Here is a 16436-nt window from a genome sequence, read left to right on the forward strand (position 1 = left end):
AATCAGTTGCGCCTTTAGGTAGTAGAAGTGACTCTGATAAAACCAACAGCCTTGTCATTCGGAATGCATGTGCAATGAGCATGCCCAATTCAGAAAATTCCTGCAGGGCATGTTAGAGACCTACTATTTATTTCTCATATTTAGAGACTGCCCATCTCCCTCTGCTACCATTGGTGGGATACGACTGGTACGCCCTGGTATAGGCGTACTTGTGCCTGCTGGGAGCACTAGGTACCGTTCCAGTAGGGTGCTTTGAAGGGCCCACCCTCCCGTCCATGCTCCTTACCTCTATTTGAGCTGTTCGGGGCTTCCGCACACGGAACATTTGTTGCCTGCGCGATGCTCTGCCGAGCAGCTGGAGCGTCATGGAGGCATCGCGGAGCATCATGGGCGGCAAATACGCATGTGCGCACGTTCATGTAGTGGACGCCCGGTCCCGTTGCCCCAGGGGTGGGTTCCTGCCAGTTCTAACCTATTCTACAGAAGAGGTTCCACAAATCTACAGTGCCGTTTAGAACCGGTTCCAGCTCCCTCCCTCCGCCCGTCCGCACATCATCAAGATGAAGAGCGAGAGGAGGAATTCTGGGAGTTGAAGTCCACAAGTCTTAAAGCTGTCAAGTTTGAACACCCCTGGGGTTTTTCCCTAAAGGGTTAGAGGTGCAAGGGTCTTATCACTTGATAGCTTTAAGACTTGCACACTTCAATGGCAGAGTTCCTGAGCCAACATGACTGGAGGAGGAATTCTGGGAGTTGAAGTCCACAAGTCTTAAAGCTGTCAACTTTGAACACCCCTGGGGTTTTTTCCCTAAAGGGTTAGGGGTGCAAGGGTCTTGTCACTTGACAGCTTTAAGACTTGCACACTTCAATGGCAGAGTTCCTAAGCCAACATGACTGGAGGAGGAATTCTGGGAGTTGAAGTCCACAAGTCTTAAAGCTGTCAAGTTTGAACACCCCTGGGGTTTTTTCCCTAAAGGGTTAGGGGTGCAAGGGTCTTGCCACTTGACAGCTTTAAGACTTGCACACTTCAATGGCAGAGTTCTTGAGCCAACATGACTGGAGGAGGAATTCTGGGAGTTGAAGTCCACAAGTCTTAAAGCTATCAAGTTTGAACACCACTCTAGGTTTTTTTTAAAGGGTTAGAGGTACAAAAGTCTTGTAACTTGATAGCTTTAAGACTTGCCTGCTTCAAATGCCAGAGTTTCTGAGCGAACATTTTGGTTGCTAAGCAAGAGCATTGTTAAGTAAGTTTCACCACATTTTACAACTTGGCCATGCCCACCCAGTCACATGGCTGGCAAGCCACTCCAGGTCACATGGCTGGCAAGCCACTCCCACAAAGCAGGCCACACCTACAGAAGAGGTTCTAAAAAAAATAGAAACCCACCACTGATGCCCAATGATCAGCTGGCCAGCATGCACATGCACTCTGGTTTTTGGCACTGCTGTGCCCGTAAAGGACAGCTGATCAGCGTGCACGCATGCGCGCCAGAAACCCAGAAAATAAACAGGCAAGGCCGTGCGTGTCAGGTGACTTGGCTTTGCATGACACTTTGGGCCATAGGTTCATCATCACAATAAGGTGGCGCAGTGGTTAGGGTGCAGTACTGCAGGCCACTTCAGCTGACTGTTATCTGCAGTTCAGCGGTTCTAATCTCACCGGCTCAAGGTTGACTCAGCCTTCCATCCTTCAGAGGTGGGTGAAATGAGGACCCAGACTGTTGGGGGCAATTTGCTGACTCTGTAAAGCGGCTAGAGAGGGCTGAAAGCCCTATGAAGCGGTATATAAGTGTAACTGCTATTGCTATTGCTAATAACCCGCAACAATTCAATTTCAGCAAAAAAAAAAATTGCTGGTAATAATAACTTCATCTCAGGCGATCTCAAGATCTTTAATTGCTGCAAATATAGAATCGTACGCCACTTAATATAAATAATTTAACAAATAAAGGGTATGTATGCTTTACGATGTTTTGGATAGTGCTTAAATGTGTTTAAGTAATACTCGTGGCACAAAACAGCACTCAGTGCCTGGTTAAAAAAGACATACGTCACCACTAGCCACCAAGTTAAGTTATAAAACCCAAAAGTGACAGCCATTGATGTATAGATGAGAAGTTCTGCAAAATAATGAGGACAGGACACCATTTCAAACCAGTCGCCAAAAGGAATGCTGTGGTCCAAACTGGAAACCTTTCCTAAAAAAGAGAAGAAGAAATAAATAAAGTAGCTGTTGAGTTTAGAAAGGTGAGCAGAACCAGTGATGTAATTAGACGTGACCTGTCAAAAGCGCGGAGGACAAAATCGCGCTCGCCGAAAGCGCGCATGTGACATCATCACAGCGCGACGAAAAAAATTAAAAATTGAAATAAAATGAAAATTAAAGCAAGCCGATTCAGATAAAGGTAAGGGTTAGGGTTAGGTTAAGGGTTAGGGTTAGGGTTAGATTTAGGGTTAGGTTAAGGGTTAGGTTTAGGGTTAGGTTTAGGGTTAGGTTTAGGGTTAGGTTTGGGGGGGGGTTAGGGTAAGGTTTTCGCTTTTTTTTTTACATTTTTCCATCACAGCGCGATGTTTTCGTCGCGCTGTGATGACGTCAAATGCGCGCTTTCGGCGAGTGCGATTTTCTCCTCCGCGGTTTTGTGGTGGAACCGTAATTAGATAGTGAGAGGGGAAAACCAGTCAGGCAACAGCTTTAATAAATCCATTGGCTCTATTTGGCCCTTTTCCATTACAGTGACTGTAATCTGGTTCAGCGACTTTTGTCATGAAGCAAAATAGTTGCTAAGGGAAGATGTGTCTCAAAGAGCAAGGGAGAGAAGCTGTGAACATCTGCTTGTTGTTCTGTCATTCAGATAAAGTTCTCTGTCGTGTCATGTGCCTGACCTGTTTATTTTTCCCTTTCTGAACCCTCATGTAGGCCAGAGAGATTGTTTAAAGAGCTGCTGTCTGAAACTGACCAGACCTTAAATCAGTTTCCCATTGGAAGGCTTTTGTTGTTAAATGCAGGAAATTTGGTCATAAATCCACATTAGTTTGAAAAAAATTTTTTTTTTATCCTGCCTTTATTACTGTTTATGAATTGTTTATAAGTACTGTTAGGAATATAGTTCTAACGGTTGGATTGGCAATATATAAATCATGTAACAATGTTGTAAACATACTGTAAAATGTGATTGGTTGCTGTTTTCCTCAATCGGCCATAAGAGGGAGCCAGAATGACTGTTAGCTCTCTGTTTGTTAGATGCTGGGCTGATCTGATCTGTTTTGAAAGCTGGAAGTGCCGTCAGCTATTGTAAGTTTTGCAACTGTTAGCAAACGTTGAGTACTGAACTGATTATATGATACTGGACTATGTTATTTGGATTATCCCTTAACTGAAAGACATTGATGACTGACTGTCTTATCCGTGTATGACTTGGACTGTTTGATGGACTCTGATAACTCTATTTCCACGAAAGTAAGAGCCTACTTAAACTGTAGTGTCTCTGTATGCTGGTTTGTGTGTTCTCCAACACAACTCTCTCAACGCTTCGCTGAACGTACTCGCTCTCCCAACGGGGAGCTTACCTAACAAATACCATCATATTTAGGGGTGGGTTTCAAAATTTTTAGCAACGGGTTCTCTGCCCGGTTGCTGGGTGGGCGTGGCCATGGTGGGTATGGCATAGTCCAGGGGTCAGCAAACTGCGGCTCTGGAGCCACATGTGGCTCTTTCCGCCCTCTGCTGTGGCTCCGTCACTGGTCGGCGCCACAATTTTGAGAGAAGCTTCCGGGATGGGGGGTGGGGGGAAAGAGAAGCACAATGCACTAGGAGAAGACTCTATGACAAGGGGAGGGGTTTCCAGTTGTCTCCACAATTGATAGGGCTTTCGGTTATGATAGGTAGAGGAAAAAGGACGCCGCGCTAGGAGGAGACTCTATGGTGGGGGAACTGAACTTCCGGTCAGCTTCAGAATTGAACAGGGGGCTTCCGGTTAGGACCTTTGTGGCTCCCGGTGTTTTCTTTTCTGTTAAGTTTGCCGACCCCTGGCCTAATCAGTCTCCTGCACCACTGGGGGTGGGGGGTAATTTCCCTTGAGCCTCTGGGAGGGCAAAAATGGCCTCATCCGGGCTTCTGGAACTTCCAGGAGGCCCGGTTTTTGCCCTCCCCGAGCCTCCGCACGGGCCATGTACTTACACTATATTGCCAAAAGTATTTGCTCACTCATCCAAATAATCAGATTCAGTTGTGAGCGAATACTTTTGGCAATATAGTGTACCTAGCATCCCAAATGGGCCGCATGGAGACTCCTGGGAAGAGCGGGGGAGGGGGGGGGGAGCAGCCAGGGATGGGATTTGTGTGTTTGCTGAACTGGGCAGATCCTTACCTAGAGGATTGCTCGAACCTGTGCAAACCCACACCAGCCCATCCCTGATCGTATTTATGAATGGTCACTAACCATGATCATTGCCAATCAACAAGTAGATCTATTTTTTTCCACTCATGGTTTCACTTGTTGTTTCCACTTGTTTCCAAGACAAAACTAAGTGCTTATTTTGATCAATTTGGAGGATCTTCATCACTATGATCAGATTTGCTTGTTATTTTTTTTCCCCTCTAACCCATGATTAATGTGAATGACACGATATCCAGTTTGGCCAAAGAACCTGTTTTCCTGGATTATATGATGTCTTAATTATTGTGCCTCTGCACACATCCAAAAGATATTCTTGTCTCACATGTTACCCCTGTGCTTATAAAAAAAACCCTACATTTAAACATTTTCCCAAGGAGATATTTTAGCTTCATCTTGCAATCATCCGGCTTCAAACCACTTTCAACATCAAGAGCCACCATCCCAGCTAGCAGAGCCAGTGAATGAAATCTACTCTTACTCTTTAGCTATATCCAAATTCCCTAGGCTTGTGTTGTTGCTAATAATTAGGTCTTGTCCAAGTGGCCTTTGATATAGACCAAGGGTGTCAAACTCACATCATCACGTGACATATTGGGACTTCCCCCCCTTCGCTAAACCGAGCTTGGGCATGGCCAGCGCTTCAGGCATCCGGGCTGCAGCTGGCACTTTAAGAGCCCTGATGCAGATCAAAACCAGGATGCTGGTGAAAAGTGCCAAAATAGTCCCTCGATCTAAAACACGGCTCCCCAACCTTTTGGACCTCAGGGACCACTAAATTCATAATTTTAAATCCCGCGGACCGCTAATATGATCTGCCTATTGATCTGCTGGCAAGGTGGTCATGTGACTGCTGGGTGGGCGTGGCCAACTTGATGTCACTCACGCTGAGGGGTACCTTGCCAGTCTCTACTCACAACTCCTTGCCTGCCCGTCCGGGCTCTTAGGGCCCCGACAGGAAGCAGTTGCTGGAGCTAAGCAGCCACCATGAGAAAGAGTTGGCAAAATAGCTGGCCCAGTTCAGATTGGATCTGACCGAGAGGGAGGCTCAGCAGAAGTACCTCACTGAGGACTGCGAGTATAGGCTTTCCAAGCAGAGGGAAGACCTGCAGGAGTGCAAGGCCAGGTACCGGTGCCTGGAGGCTCAGCGGGCTGAGATGGTCATCAAGTTCCAGGCCATGACGCAGTCCCACTGGAACAAGGCCCTCCAGCTGTTTGGATGAAGGTTGGAGCTCTTCCTCCAGCCTTCATCCAAAGCCCCACACCAGGAGGCTGAAGCAGACCCCAAGTCAGAATTTCTGCACCCCTCCGACCCGTACAAAAAGACCCCGAAGGAGCAGACTCTCTGCAGCAACACAAACATTCATTGTACATATCCAGCCCAGGGATCGTAGTTTGAGGACCCCTGATTTAATGCAATATAAAAAATGCAAATAATTTTTCTGCGGACCACCAAAAATTTCTCGTGCACCACCAGTGGTCAAATGTCAAAGAACATTGGTGATATTGTTTGTTCTGTATGCTTTCTCCCTAAATATCACCAATGTTCTCTGAACAATAAATGAAGGATTGCAATAGGGGCTATAACTAATATATTTGACCTGGAGAAGATTTAAAAATATTGACCAGAATAGACATTCCTTTACCTGATTTATCTTTTCGAAGGTTAGCAAGAACAACATGACATCTGTGTTGATGGACAGAAGCCCAACAGAACATCACAAGTCCTAGAACGTGGTACCAGCAGATTGCCAGTGAGTGAGCTTTGCCTAAATGAAGAGAGACAGAATGTATTTATTCATTTAAAATATTTTGAACCTCTTGCTTTATTTATTTGAAGCTTTATTTGAAGCTTTATTTGAAGCTTCAAATAAATTAAATTCAGATTGTAGGGGGTTCAATAGTAAACTGATATTACTGTTGTTTATTCTACATCATCCTGAAGTCTGAATTTTAGCCCATTTGAAGCAAAATATTATCCGTGAATTTTTAAAATGCCATTTAGAAATGGTATAGAAGAAGAAAAAGAACAAATGTATATAAAGCTAGAATTGAGAAGACAGCAACAGATGATAAATGATGACATTGCAAAGAAGCTGAAGAAATAGTGAATCACCTGGTTAGAGGATTGCACAGGCTGATATAAACAGCAGCATGACAAAGTAATAACAATGGTGCCTTGGGAGAGCTCCAAGAAATACCATTGACCTACAGGCCAGAAGAGCTGGAACCATAAAATAGACAAAGAAGTAGAAAACGAAGAAGCTGAAGTTCTCTGGGATTTTAGAACCCAAACAGGCACCTGCCATATAACACAACAGACTTAAAGACAAAATTTGATGTCACTCACGCTGAGGGGTATCTTGCCAGTCTCTACTCACAACTCCTTGCCTGCCTGTCCGGGCTCTTAGGGCCCCGACAGGAAGCAGTTGCTGGAGCTAAGCAGCCACCATGAGAAAGAGTTGATCATGGAGACATCAGAGAAAGAACAAGTAGAGAAAGAATTGGTGAAAACGACAACATAAAAAAGACTTGCAAATAGAAGTGGAACGAAAGCAAAGATGGTACCAATAATAATAGGTGCCTTGGATGCAATCCCAAAACATGCAACTGAACTTTTTCAGATGACAATAATTTTCCGCTTCAAGGAAGCTTGACCAGGGAAGGGCATGAGATATGTACGGAGGCCGAGGTGGCGCAGTGGTTAGGGTGCAGTACTGCAGGCCACTTCAGCTGACTGTTATCTGCAGTTCAGCGGTTCTAATCTCACCGGCTCAAGGTTGACTCAGCCTTCCATCCTTCCGAGGTGGGTGAAATGAGGACGCAGACTGTGGGGACGATATGCTGACTCTGTAAACCGCTTAGAGAGGGCTGAAAGCCCCATGAAGCGGTATATAAGTCTAACTGCTATTGCTAACTGCTATTGCTATGTACGCCATACTTCAAGCTGCACCCGATTCCACTGAATGATTTGGAAGTGAATGACTCTAGTTCAATGGTAGCAGGTCTGATCTTGCCTTCAGGAGCCCCAGCTATGACTTCTAGAATTTATGCATCTGGGAAAAACCTGCAGAACTACCTATCAGTCCAATAGTTAGACATGTGGGAAGCTAATAGCGGACTGTCTCCTATGTGCCAGTTTGACAATGGTATAATAGGGCCCAGCAGAGACTATACTACCTGAGACTTCTCAGGAAACAACAACTGAATGAAACACTGCTGGTCACCTTCTACTGCTGCACCACAGAGTGTATTTTAACTTACTGCACCTGTGCCTGGTTTGCCAATTGCACAGTGGCAGATAGGACAGCGCTCCAGAGGGTCAACATCATTGCCCAGAGGATCATTGGTTGCCCTCTCCACTCTGTGGAAGAGCTTTATAGCTCTTGCTGCCTTAAGAAAGTTTAAAACATTCTCCAAGATCCATCGCATCCTTTTTTTGAACTATTACCATCTGGCAGACGGTACAGGATAATAAAAACGGTTCCACCACAAAAGCGCGTAGGAGAAAATCGCGCTCGACAAAAGCGCGCTGTGACGTCATCACAGTGCGACGGAAAAGTTCGAAAAATGTAAAAATAAAGCGAAAACCTTACCCTAAGCCCCCCAAACCTAATCCTAAACCTAACCCTAAACCTAACTCTTAACCTAACCCTAAAGCTAACCCTAAACCTAACCGTTAAAGTAACGAAAAACCTAACGCTAACCCTTAACCTAACCCTAACGCTAACGCTCTAAAGCTAACCCTAACCCTTAACCTAACCCTAACCCTAACCCTAACCCTAACCCTTACCTTTATGTGAATCGGCTTGCTTTAATTTAATTTTTATTAATTTTTATTTGAATTTTTCAATCTTTTTCGTCGCGCTGTGATGACGTCAAAGGCGCGATTTTGTCGATCGCGCTTTTGTCGTCCGCGCTTTTGACGGGTCACGATAAAAACAAGGAAAAATAGGCTGAAAAACAGCTTCTGTCCCAAGGTAGTAACCATATTGAATTCTACGATATAGTGCAATATTAATGCAAAATCAGGGTTTTCAATTTCAGTTATACAGCATGTGAAGGATGTGTGTTTGTGTTTTTATTCCCATAGTTCTAATGTACATTGAAGATGGCATTTAATTTCATTGTACGCTCTGCAATGACAATAAAGTAAGGAGTAAAAACCCTTCTCTTTACTCCTCCCCCTGGCTCTGCCGGTCCTTCTCCGACAGTTTATTGCAAGAATGCCAAAGGAGAGGCTTACCTTCTCTGCTCTTTGCTGGCACCTGGCACAGGACTGTCAACCCCACCAAAACATAGTAAAAAAGGCCGAAGCAGTACTGCGCCAAATGAATGACACCTCCAGAATAGATGCTAATGTGAAGACATTCTTTTAAGCGTCGGCAGCTATTCACCCAGAGCAAAAGGCAGACCAGGAAGGCTGAGAGGAATTCGGCACCTAGAAAACCAACCAAGAGAGCGTGTGAACGTCATATGTAGGGTTTTTACAGTGAATCATCTGAATGGTCCTTAGAACTGAGATTACACGTGTAAGTAAAAACTGCAGCAATCTGCAGAAAATATTTGCCTGTCAGCTATTCTTCGCTTGCAGTGTTCCCAGGCATGATCAAGGACACGGGATGAAACAAAGTAATGAACCTGCAACATTTTATTCACTCAATTGATAACACTTGATTCATTCAGCTATAACAACATGCACATTCTCACGTATACCAATGCTGTAAGGACTAACTAATTATTGTGCCTTGGAGACTTGTTAGCCAATGATATTACACGTAAAGTAGGTAGAGCTAAAGAAGCTGCAAACACTATAAGAATGATGTTTCATGATTAATAAGTTTGCTGTTGATTCTGCTGTTGATTCTTCTATCTATGGAATGCTTTGTTCAATAAACTTTGGTTGATTTAGCTATCCGAGGTGGCGCAGTGGTTAAATGCAGCACTGCAGGCTACTTCAGCTGACTGCAGTTCTGCAGTTCGGCTGTTCAAATCTCACCGGCTCAGGGTTGACTCAGCCTTCCATCCTTCCGAGGTGGGTAAAATGAGGACCCGGATTGTTGGGGGCAATATGCTGACTCTGTAAGCTGAAAGCCCTATGAAGCGGTATATAAGTCTAACTGCTATTGCTATTGCTATCCGTGGGTGGATTACTTTATTTCATCTTCAGCCTCGGGACCCTAAATGCTACAGTTGTAGGGGTGTCAAATTCAGCCCCCTCCCAAATTACAGGAGATACAAGAAATCCTCCGAGATATTACCCACATGAACGTTCAGAATTTTGCTGGTGGGAAAAATAAGGGATCAGCTTCTACATTTTTTTTTCTATCTCAGATGAAGGACATCAAGTTCCAAATGACTTCCAGTGACTAACAGAAGGTTAAAAACGTCAAAATACAGCTAGTTCTTGTCTTATGACCATTTGCTCACATTTACATCACCGCTGAAAAAAGTGACCCATGACCGTTTTTGACACGTATGACCTTTGCAGCATCCCCCCATGGTCATGTGATCAAAATTCAGACACATGGCAACTGACTCATATTTACGACGGTTGCAGTGTCTTGTGGTCATATGACCACCTGTTGCAACCTTCTGACAAGCTAAGAGCCAGGGTGGCGCAGTGGTTAGAGTGCGGTACTGCAGGCTACTTCTGCTGATCGCCGGCTGCCTGCAGTTCAGCAGTTCGAATCTCACCAGGCTCAAGGTTGACTCAGCCTTCCATCCTTCCGAGGTGGGTAAAATGAGGACCCAGATTTGTTGGGGGCAAGAGGCTGACTCTGTAAACTGCTTAGTAAAGCACTGTGAAGCGGTATATAAGTCTAAGTGCTATTGCTAAGTCAATGGGGAAGCCAGGTTCCCTTAATAACTGTGCTATTCATTTAACAAGTGCAGATATTTACTTAGGAACTGTCGCAAGAAATGGGGCAAAATTCACTGAACAAATGTTTCACTTAGCAACAAAAATATAGGGCTCAACATTTGTCCGTTATACATTGAGGACTACCTATATGACAGACATTAATAAAAAACGCACCAAACCAGAAGAAGCCACTTACATGTTACACATTAAAACAGGTTCACAGAGCCTCTTGGCCAACCGACTGGAGAAAGAACCAGTTTCTCAAGGTCTTTCTGAATGCCAGCAGAGTTAGGGCCCGTTGTGGCCTGCCAGCTTTCGTAAGAGAAGCCATTCTGCAAAACCTACAATATATGGGGACCTTCTTCACCAAATAATATACATACAAGTACAAGAATTCTTACCATTTTCTGAGCGGTGGATGTCTCTGTCTTCCTTTGCTCCGTCAAGAACGTCAAGGAAACTCCGAAGCCAGGAGGGAAACGGCCGAGATAAAAACACACACTGCACAAACAGCAGTAGCAGGAAGCCATTCCAGGTCACAGACACAATATAAAAATGGTAGAACCACCTGCAGAAGGAATCAGGATTAGTCTGCACCACTGGTGGGTTTCAAAAATTGTTCGAACCTACTCTCTGGGTGTGGCCTTCTTTGTGGGAGTGGCTTGCCGCCCATGTGACCGGATGGGAGTGGCTTGCTGCCCATGTGACCGGATATGAAGATGCCGACGACACTTGTCAGAACCACCTTAAATTACCTCACACACAGCACTGGCATGCATAAGAATAGGATGTAAACTTGTTTTTTAAAAGGCATCTTTGGCTTGCGTTAAAACAACTTCAACACACGCAATGTTCTGATTGCACCACAAACGCAGTAGTCATCCTTACCTTTCACAGAGGCACTGAGTTTTATAAATATGAGCATGATAGTGTAGAATAATCATATCCAAGGACCAGTGGTGGGTTTCAAAAATTTTTGGAACCTCTTCTGTAGGTGTGGCCTGCTTTCCGGGTCCACTGGTGGGACCTCTTCTAACCGGTTCAGTAGATTTGACGAACTGGTTCTACCGAATAGGTGCGAACTGGTAGGAACCCACCTCTAATCTGCACATTGCCTCCAACCACAATGTGGTTGGTTTGAACTTAGCTCCTAACCAACCACATTGGAGCTAAGTTCAATGTAAAGATGTTATCAATTTTCTATTCTTTTTTCAAATATATTTTAGACTGTTTTTGTTAAAGATTTATACCGTGTATGGGTTCTGGGAAGTTGGGGGAGGGAAAGCTGGGGGGGTTGGGGGGAGGGTGGGATGTATATTAGGCTTGACGAGGGGTGTTAGATTTTAATATGATTGCACATGTATACTGTCTTCTCTTATTTTTTCTTTAAAACTAAGATATGTTAAGTATATTGATATGGAAGCATAAATACCATCAACATAGAATGGAGTTTGCTCAGAAGCGGAAATACACCAAGTGAATGAGAGGAAGAGTGGGAAACAGAGGAGAGAAGAAAAATAGGAAGAGAGGGATAGGAGAGAGGGTAAGGGGGGAAGATGAGGAGGATAAGGAGGAGTGGAATGAAGAGAGAGGAGAAGGAGAAAGGAAGGGGAAGTAGAGTAGAAAAGGATGATGGAGGGAAGAAAGGAGGTAGGAGAGAGGTAGAAGAAAGAGGTGTATGGAGAGCAGAAGAGCTAATAATGGGTTTTTATCTTTCTGGGCGTTGATGACAAGAGGAACTGATGTAATTACTACTTAATACAATAGGATATTGGCTATGTAATAGTATGCATGTGATTTATATGTTATGAAAATGGAAAATAAAAAAAGTATATTTCACAATGTGGTTGGTTTGCTTTTAGATGATCAGTTAAGCAAGTTGAAGTTTAACCTACTGGTTCCCAATCTAATTCTTGTGCTGGAGGGGCCAACATTTTTTTTCCCAGTGCCGTTGTCACTTCAAGCGGTCACTAAATGAATTTGTTGTAAGTCGAGGACTACCGGTATCAACCCCAGATTGGGAATTCTGGACTGAACACCGGACACGAGTGAACAGAGGGGGAAACCATTCTGCTCACGATCAGGTGCATTCCGGAGTGTGGATTTATACCAACCCCACCTTGGAAAACGAGCAATGGGCTGGAAGATGAAGCAGGAAGGACTCCGGAGTCCATTCTAGGAGGCATCCAGTTTTGGTCCCCACGTTACAAAAAAGATGTTGAGACTTTGGGAAAAGTGCAAAGAAGGGCAACTGAGATGATTAACAGCCTGGAGACTAAAACATATGAAGACTGGTTGCAGGATTTGGGCCTGGCTAGTCTAGAGCAGTGTTTCTCAACCTTGGCTACTTGAAGATGTCTGGACTTCAACTCCCAGAATTCCCCAGCCAGCGAATGCTGGCTGGGGAATTCTGGGAGTTGAAGTCCAGACATCTTCAAGTTGCCAAGGTTGAGAAACACTGGTCTAGAGAAAGGGACACGGTGGCTCAGTAGCTAAGATGCTGAGCTTGTCGATCAGAAAGGTTGGCAGTTTGCCGATTCGAATCCCTAGGATTGCCTAACAAGAGTGAGCTCCCGAATCCTAAGGACTGTGTAACAGAGTGAGCTCCCGTGACTTGTCCCAGCTTCTGCCAATCTAGCAGTTGGAAAGCAGGTAAAAAATGCAAGTAGAAAAATAGGAACCACCTTTGGTGGGAAGGGAACAGCGTTCCGTGCGCCTTCGGCGTTTAATCATGCCAGCCACATGACCACAGAGACGTCTTCGGACAGCGCTGGCTCTTCGGCTTTGAAATGGAGATGAGCACCGCCCCCTAGAGTCAGGAACGACTAGCACATATGTGAGGGGAACCTTTACCTTAGTCTAGAGAAAAGAAGGACTAGGGGAGCCATGATAACAGTATAGATAGTCCTCGGCTTACATCAGTTCCTTTAGCAACCGTTCAAAGTTACAACGGCACTGAAAAAAGTGACTTACGATCGGTATCAGTTACAACTTTTGCAGCATCCCCATAATCAGGTGATCGAAATTCAGATGCTTGGCAATTGGTTTATTGGTTTAGATGAGCCGAGATGGCGCAGTGGTTAAATGCAGCACTGCAGGCTACTGCTAGATCAGCAGTTCAGCAGTTCAAATCTCACCGGCTCAGGGTTGACTCAGCCTTCCATCCTTCCGAGGTGGGTAAAATGAGGACCCGGATTGTTGGGGGCAATATGCTGACTCTCTGTAAACCGCTTAGAGAGGGCTGAAAGCCCTATGAAGCGGTATATAAGTCTACTGCTATTGCTATTGCTATTATATCTATGACCGTTGCTGTGTCCCAAGATCATGTGATCAACTTTTGTAACCTTCGGACAAGCAGAGTCAATGGGGAAACTAGATTCACTTAACAAGCAGGTTACTATCATATCAACTGCAGCCATTCATAACAACTGGTGGCAAGAAAGATCATAAAACGGGGCAAAGTTGACTTAAATGTCTCGCATAACAACAGCAATTTCGGGCTCTGTTGTGGTCGTACGTCGAGGACTACCTGTATTGAAATATTTGTGGGGCTGCCAGAAAGGAGTCAACCTATTTTCCAAAGCATCAGAAGCCAAGCCAAGGAACAATGGTTGGAAACTAACCAAGGAGAGAAGCAACTTGGAATTAAGGAGAAATTTCCTAACAGGGAGAATAATTAAGCAATGGAACAACTTGCTTCCAAAAGTTGTGATTGCTTCATCACTGGAATTTTTGAAGAAGAGATTCGACCGTCACTTGTCTGAAATGGTATAGAATCTCCTCCTGCTTGAGCAGGGGGTTAGACTAGATGACCTCCAGGGTCCCTTCCAGCTCTAATCTCATTGAATTCCGCCGCTAGAGAACTACTCAGCTGTTTGGTTTACCTCTTGGGAACATCAAAGGTCTGCAGAAAGGCAGGACGCTGCCCACAGGCTGCCTTGGTCTTCCCGTACCGGATCAAGTCTTGAAAGATCCCGGCGAGGTTCAGCGAGAGAGCCCCGGGCGATCCTTTCAGTGGCGGGATTTGCAGAACCAGCAGCGCGGCGAAGAAACAAACAGCCAAAGCCAGCCACACCACAGCCAACATTGCCGCACCACCGCGCAGGCGCCAAGCTCACCGCTTGCTCCCCCTCCCCTCCCCGCTCAATGAAGCCAGGGCAATCTGCGGGAGGCAATCGCGGAGGAGGGTCCATTCTGCCAGCCAATGGAAAGAGAGGGGAGGAGCTGCGGGGGCCGATCAGGAAGACAGAAGCGCCCTCTCCACGGAAAGTGAAAACCGCTTGGGCCCACCCTCTAACTCACGTGTTTCTCAACCGTGACAACTTGAAGTCTTGTGGACTTCAACTCCCAGAATCCCCCAGCCAGCATAGCTGGCTGGGGAATTCTGGGAGTTGAAGTCCACAGGACTTCAAGTTGTCAAGGTTGAGAAACACTGCTCTGACTCGGCCTCTCTGTGCCGGCGTCAACTCGGTGGTGCGCTTTTTGGCAAGTGACAAGGATGTCGTTCTGTATACTTTTCGGAACGTTTTTTTTTGGGGGGGGCGTGCGTCGTTTTCCGATTGGTTGGGTACCTTGTGGTTTCGGAGATGGAGAAAAAGCAGGCGGCGTTGAGGATACTGGAGTGTTACAGCCTGCGGGTCTTCCCCCCCCCTCCCAGCCATTTCTGGCTCTTTTTGAAAAAATTGTATAAATCTGTATAAAAATTGCACACCCAGAAAATAAAAGAATAATTACAGAGCTTCACCGTCATCCGATTTGATGCAGATTTGTTTGTGCGATGTTGGTTCTGGAATGATTTTGATAGTTGCTTTTTTGTTTAGTATTTGTCATGAGTCGATGGATCTGTCTGTCTGTCTGTCGGTCTATCTGTCATCTATCCATTCACCATCATCTATCTTGTCTAATTTATCTATCTTTATTTATCTTTCTATCTCATCCATCCATTTATCTATCTCATCCATCCATTCATTTATCTATCATCTATCTTGTCTAATTTATCTATCTTTATTTATCTTAATATAAAAACAGATTCCAAGAAAGCGAAGAATACTTCTTTTTTTAATAGAAATTTCGTATATTTTTTAATATTAAACATAAAAATTCAATATCCATATAAAAAGTGTGTTGCCTGAGTACAGTTGTTTTTGAGAAATAGTGTTAATAATAATGATATTCATAGCATATCATTCATAATGATAAACAAGAACAAAACATTAATAATAATCACATAATAATAACATCCATTTTAATAAATCTTCAATATAGTTAATCATTTCTTTATGCTTTTAAGTTTCTAGTTTCTGTTTCTGCTAGTTAGCCATTGATAAAACAAATCCCATGTAAAAAGTATTGTTTCTTCCTTCCCCTTAATTTTGTGTGTTATTCTATCCATTTCAGCACATTCTAATATTTTTAATAACATTTTCATTTGTAGGAATCTCTTCATTTTTCCATTGTTGTTCAAACACAATTCTAGTTGCAGTTAACACATGTAAAATTAAATATGTATTCCCTTTTTATATTTTTCTAGTAGAATACTCAACAAAAATATTTCTGGCTTTAGAGCTATGTGTTCCTTTACTATTTTTTCTAACCATGTCTGTATTTTTGTCTAATTTCTTTTGCCTTGGGCATGTCCACCACATGTGATAGTATGAACCTGGTGTCTGATTACATTTCCAACACTTAGCAGACATATCCTTAAACATCTTTGCAAATCTTGCTGGTGGAAAATGCCATCTATAAAATATTTTATACAATTTTTCTTTGTATGCAGTTGACATTGTTAATTTATAATTCCTATCCCACAATTTCTGCTATTCATCTAATTCTATAGTATAACCAATTTTTTGGCCCATGCTATCATTGTTTTACTTGCTCTTCTTCCATTTTAATGTTTAATAGGTAGTTAATAGAAAATTATAGACCAATCTCCTTTTGCTGCGTCACCTGTAAAGTCATGGAATCAATTATAAATCAATATATCACCCTCCACCTAGAAGCAAACAACTCGCTTGCTAACAAGCAATTTGGTTTCAGAAAAAAATTGTCCTGTAATTTGCAACTCCTACACTGCAGAAACACTTGGATCACACATCTTGACCAAGAAAAAGCAATAGACACAATTTACATAGACTTCTGCAAAGCCAGTGGTGCGTGACAACCTACTGTTAAAACTAAGT

The 16436-nt window shown here is 43.9% G+C and overlaps 1 protein-coding gene across 1 annotated transcript; it reads right to left on the reverse strand.

Moving 5' to 3' along the window:
* Positions 1-1873: 1873 nt before the first annotated feature.
* On the reverse strand, positions 1874-14387 carry SRD5A3 (steroid 5 alpha-reductase 3). The gene is made up of 5 exons (XM_087724727.1): positions 14139-14387; positions 10656-10822; positions 8638-8832; positions 6038-6160; positions 1874-2195 (listed from the first exon to the last, which is right to left on the reverse strand). The coding sequence occupies exons 1-5, from the start codon at positions 14339-14341 to the stop codon at positions 1936-1938; spliced, it is 948 nt and encodes a 315-aa protein (XP_087580853.1). The 5' UTR covers positions 14342-14387; the 3' UTR covers positions 1874-1935.
* Between the last annotated feature and the right edge of the window lie 2049 nt (positions 14388-16436).

Source organism: Thamnophis sirtalis, unplaced genomic scaffold (genome assembly GCF_051295495.1).
Source record: "Thamnophis sirtalis isolate CommonGarterSnake01/CBP01778 unplaced genomic scaffold, rThaSir2_p1.2 scaffold_10, whole genome shotgun sequence".
Classification (NCBI taxonomy): Eukaryota; Metazoa; Chordata; class Lepidosauria; order Squamata; family Natricidae; genus Thamnophis; species Thamnophis sirtalis.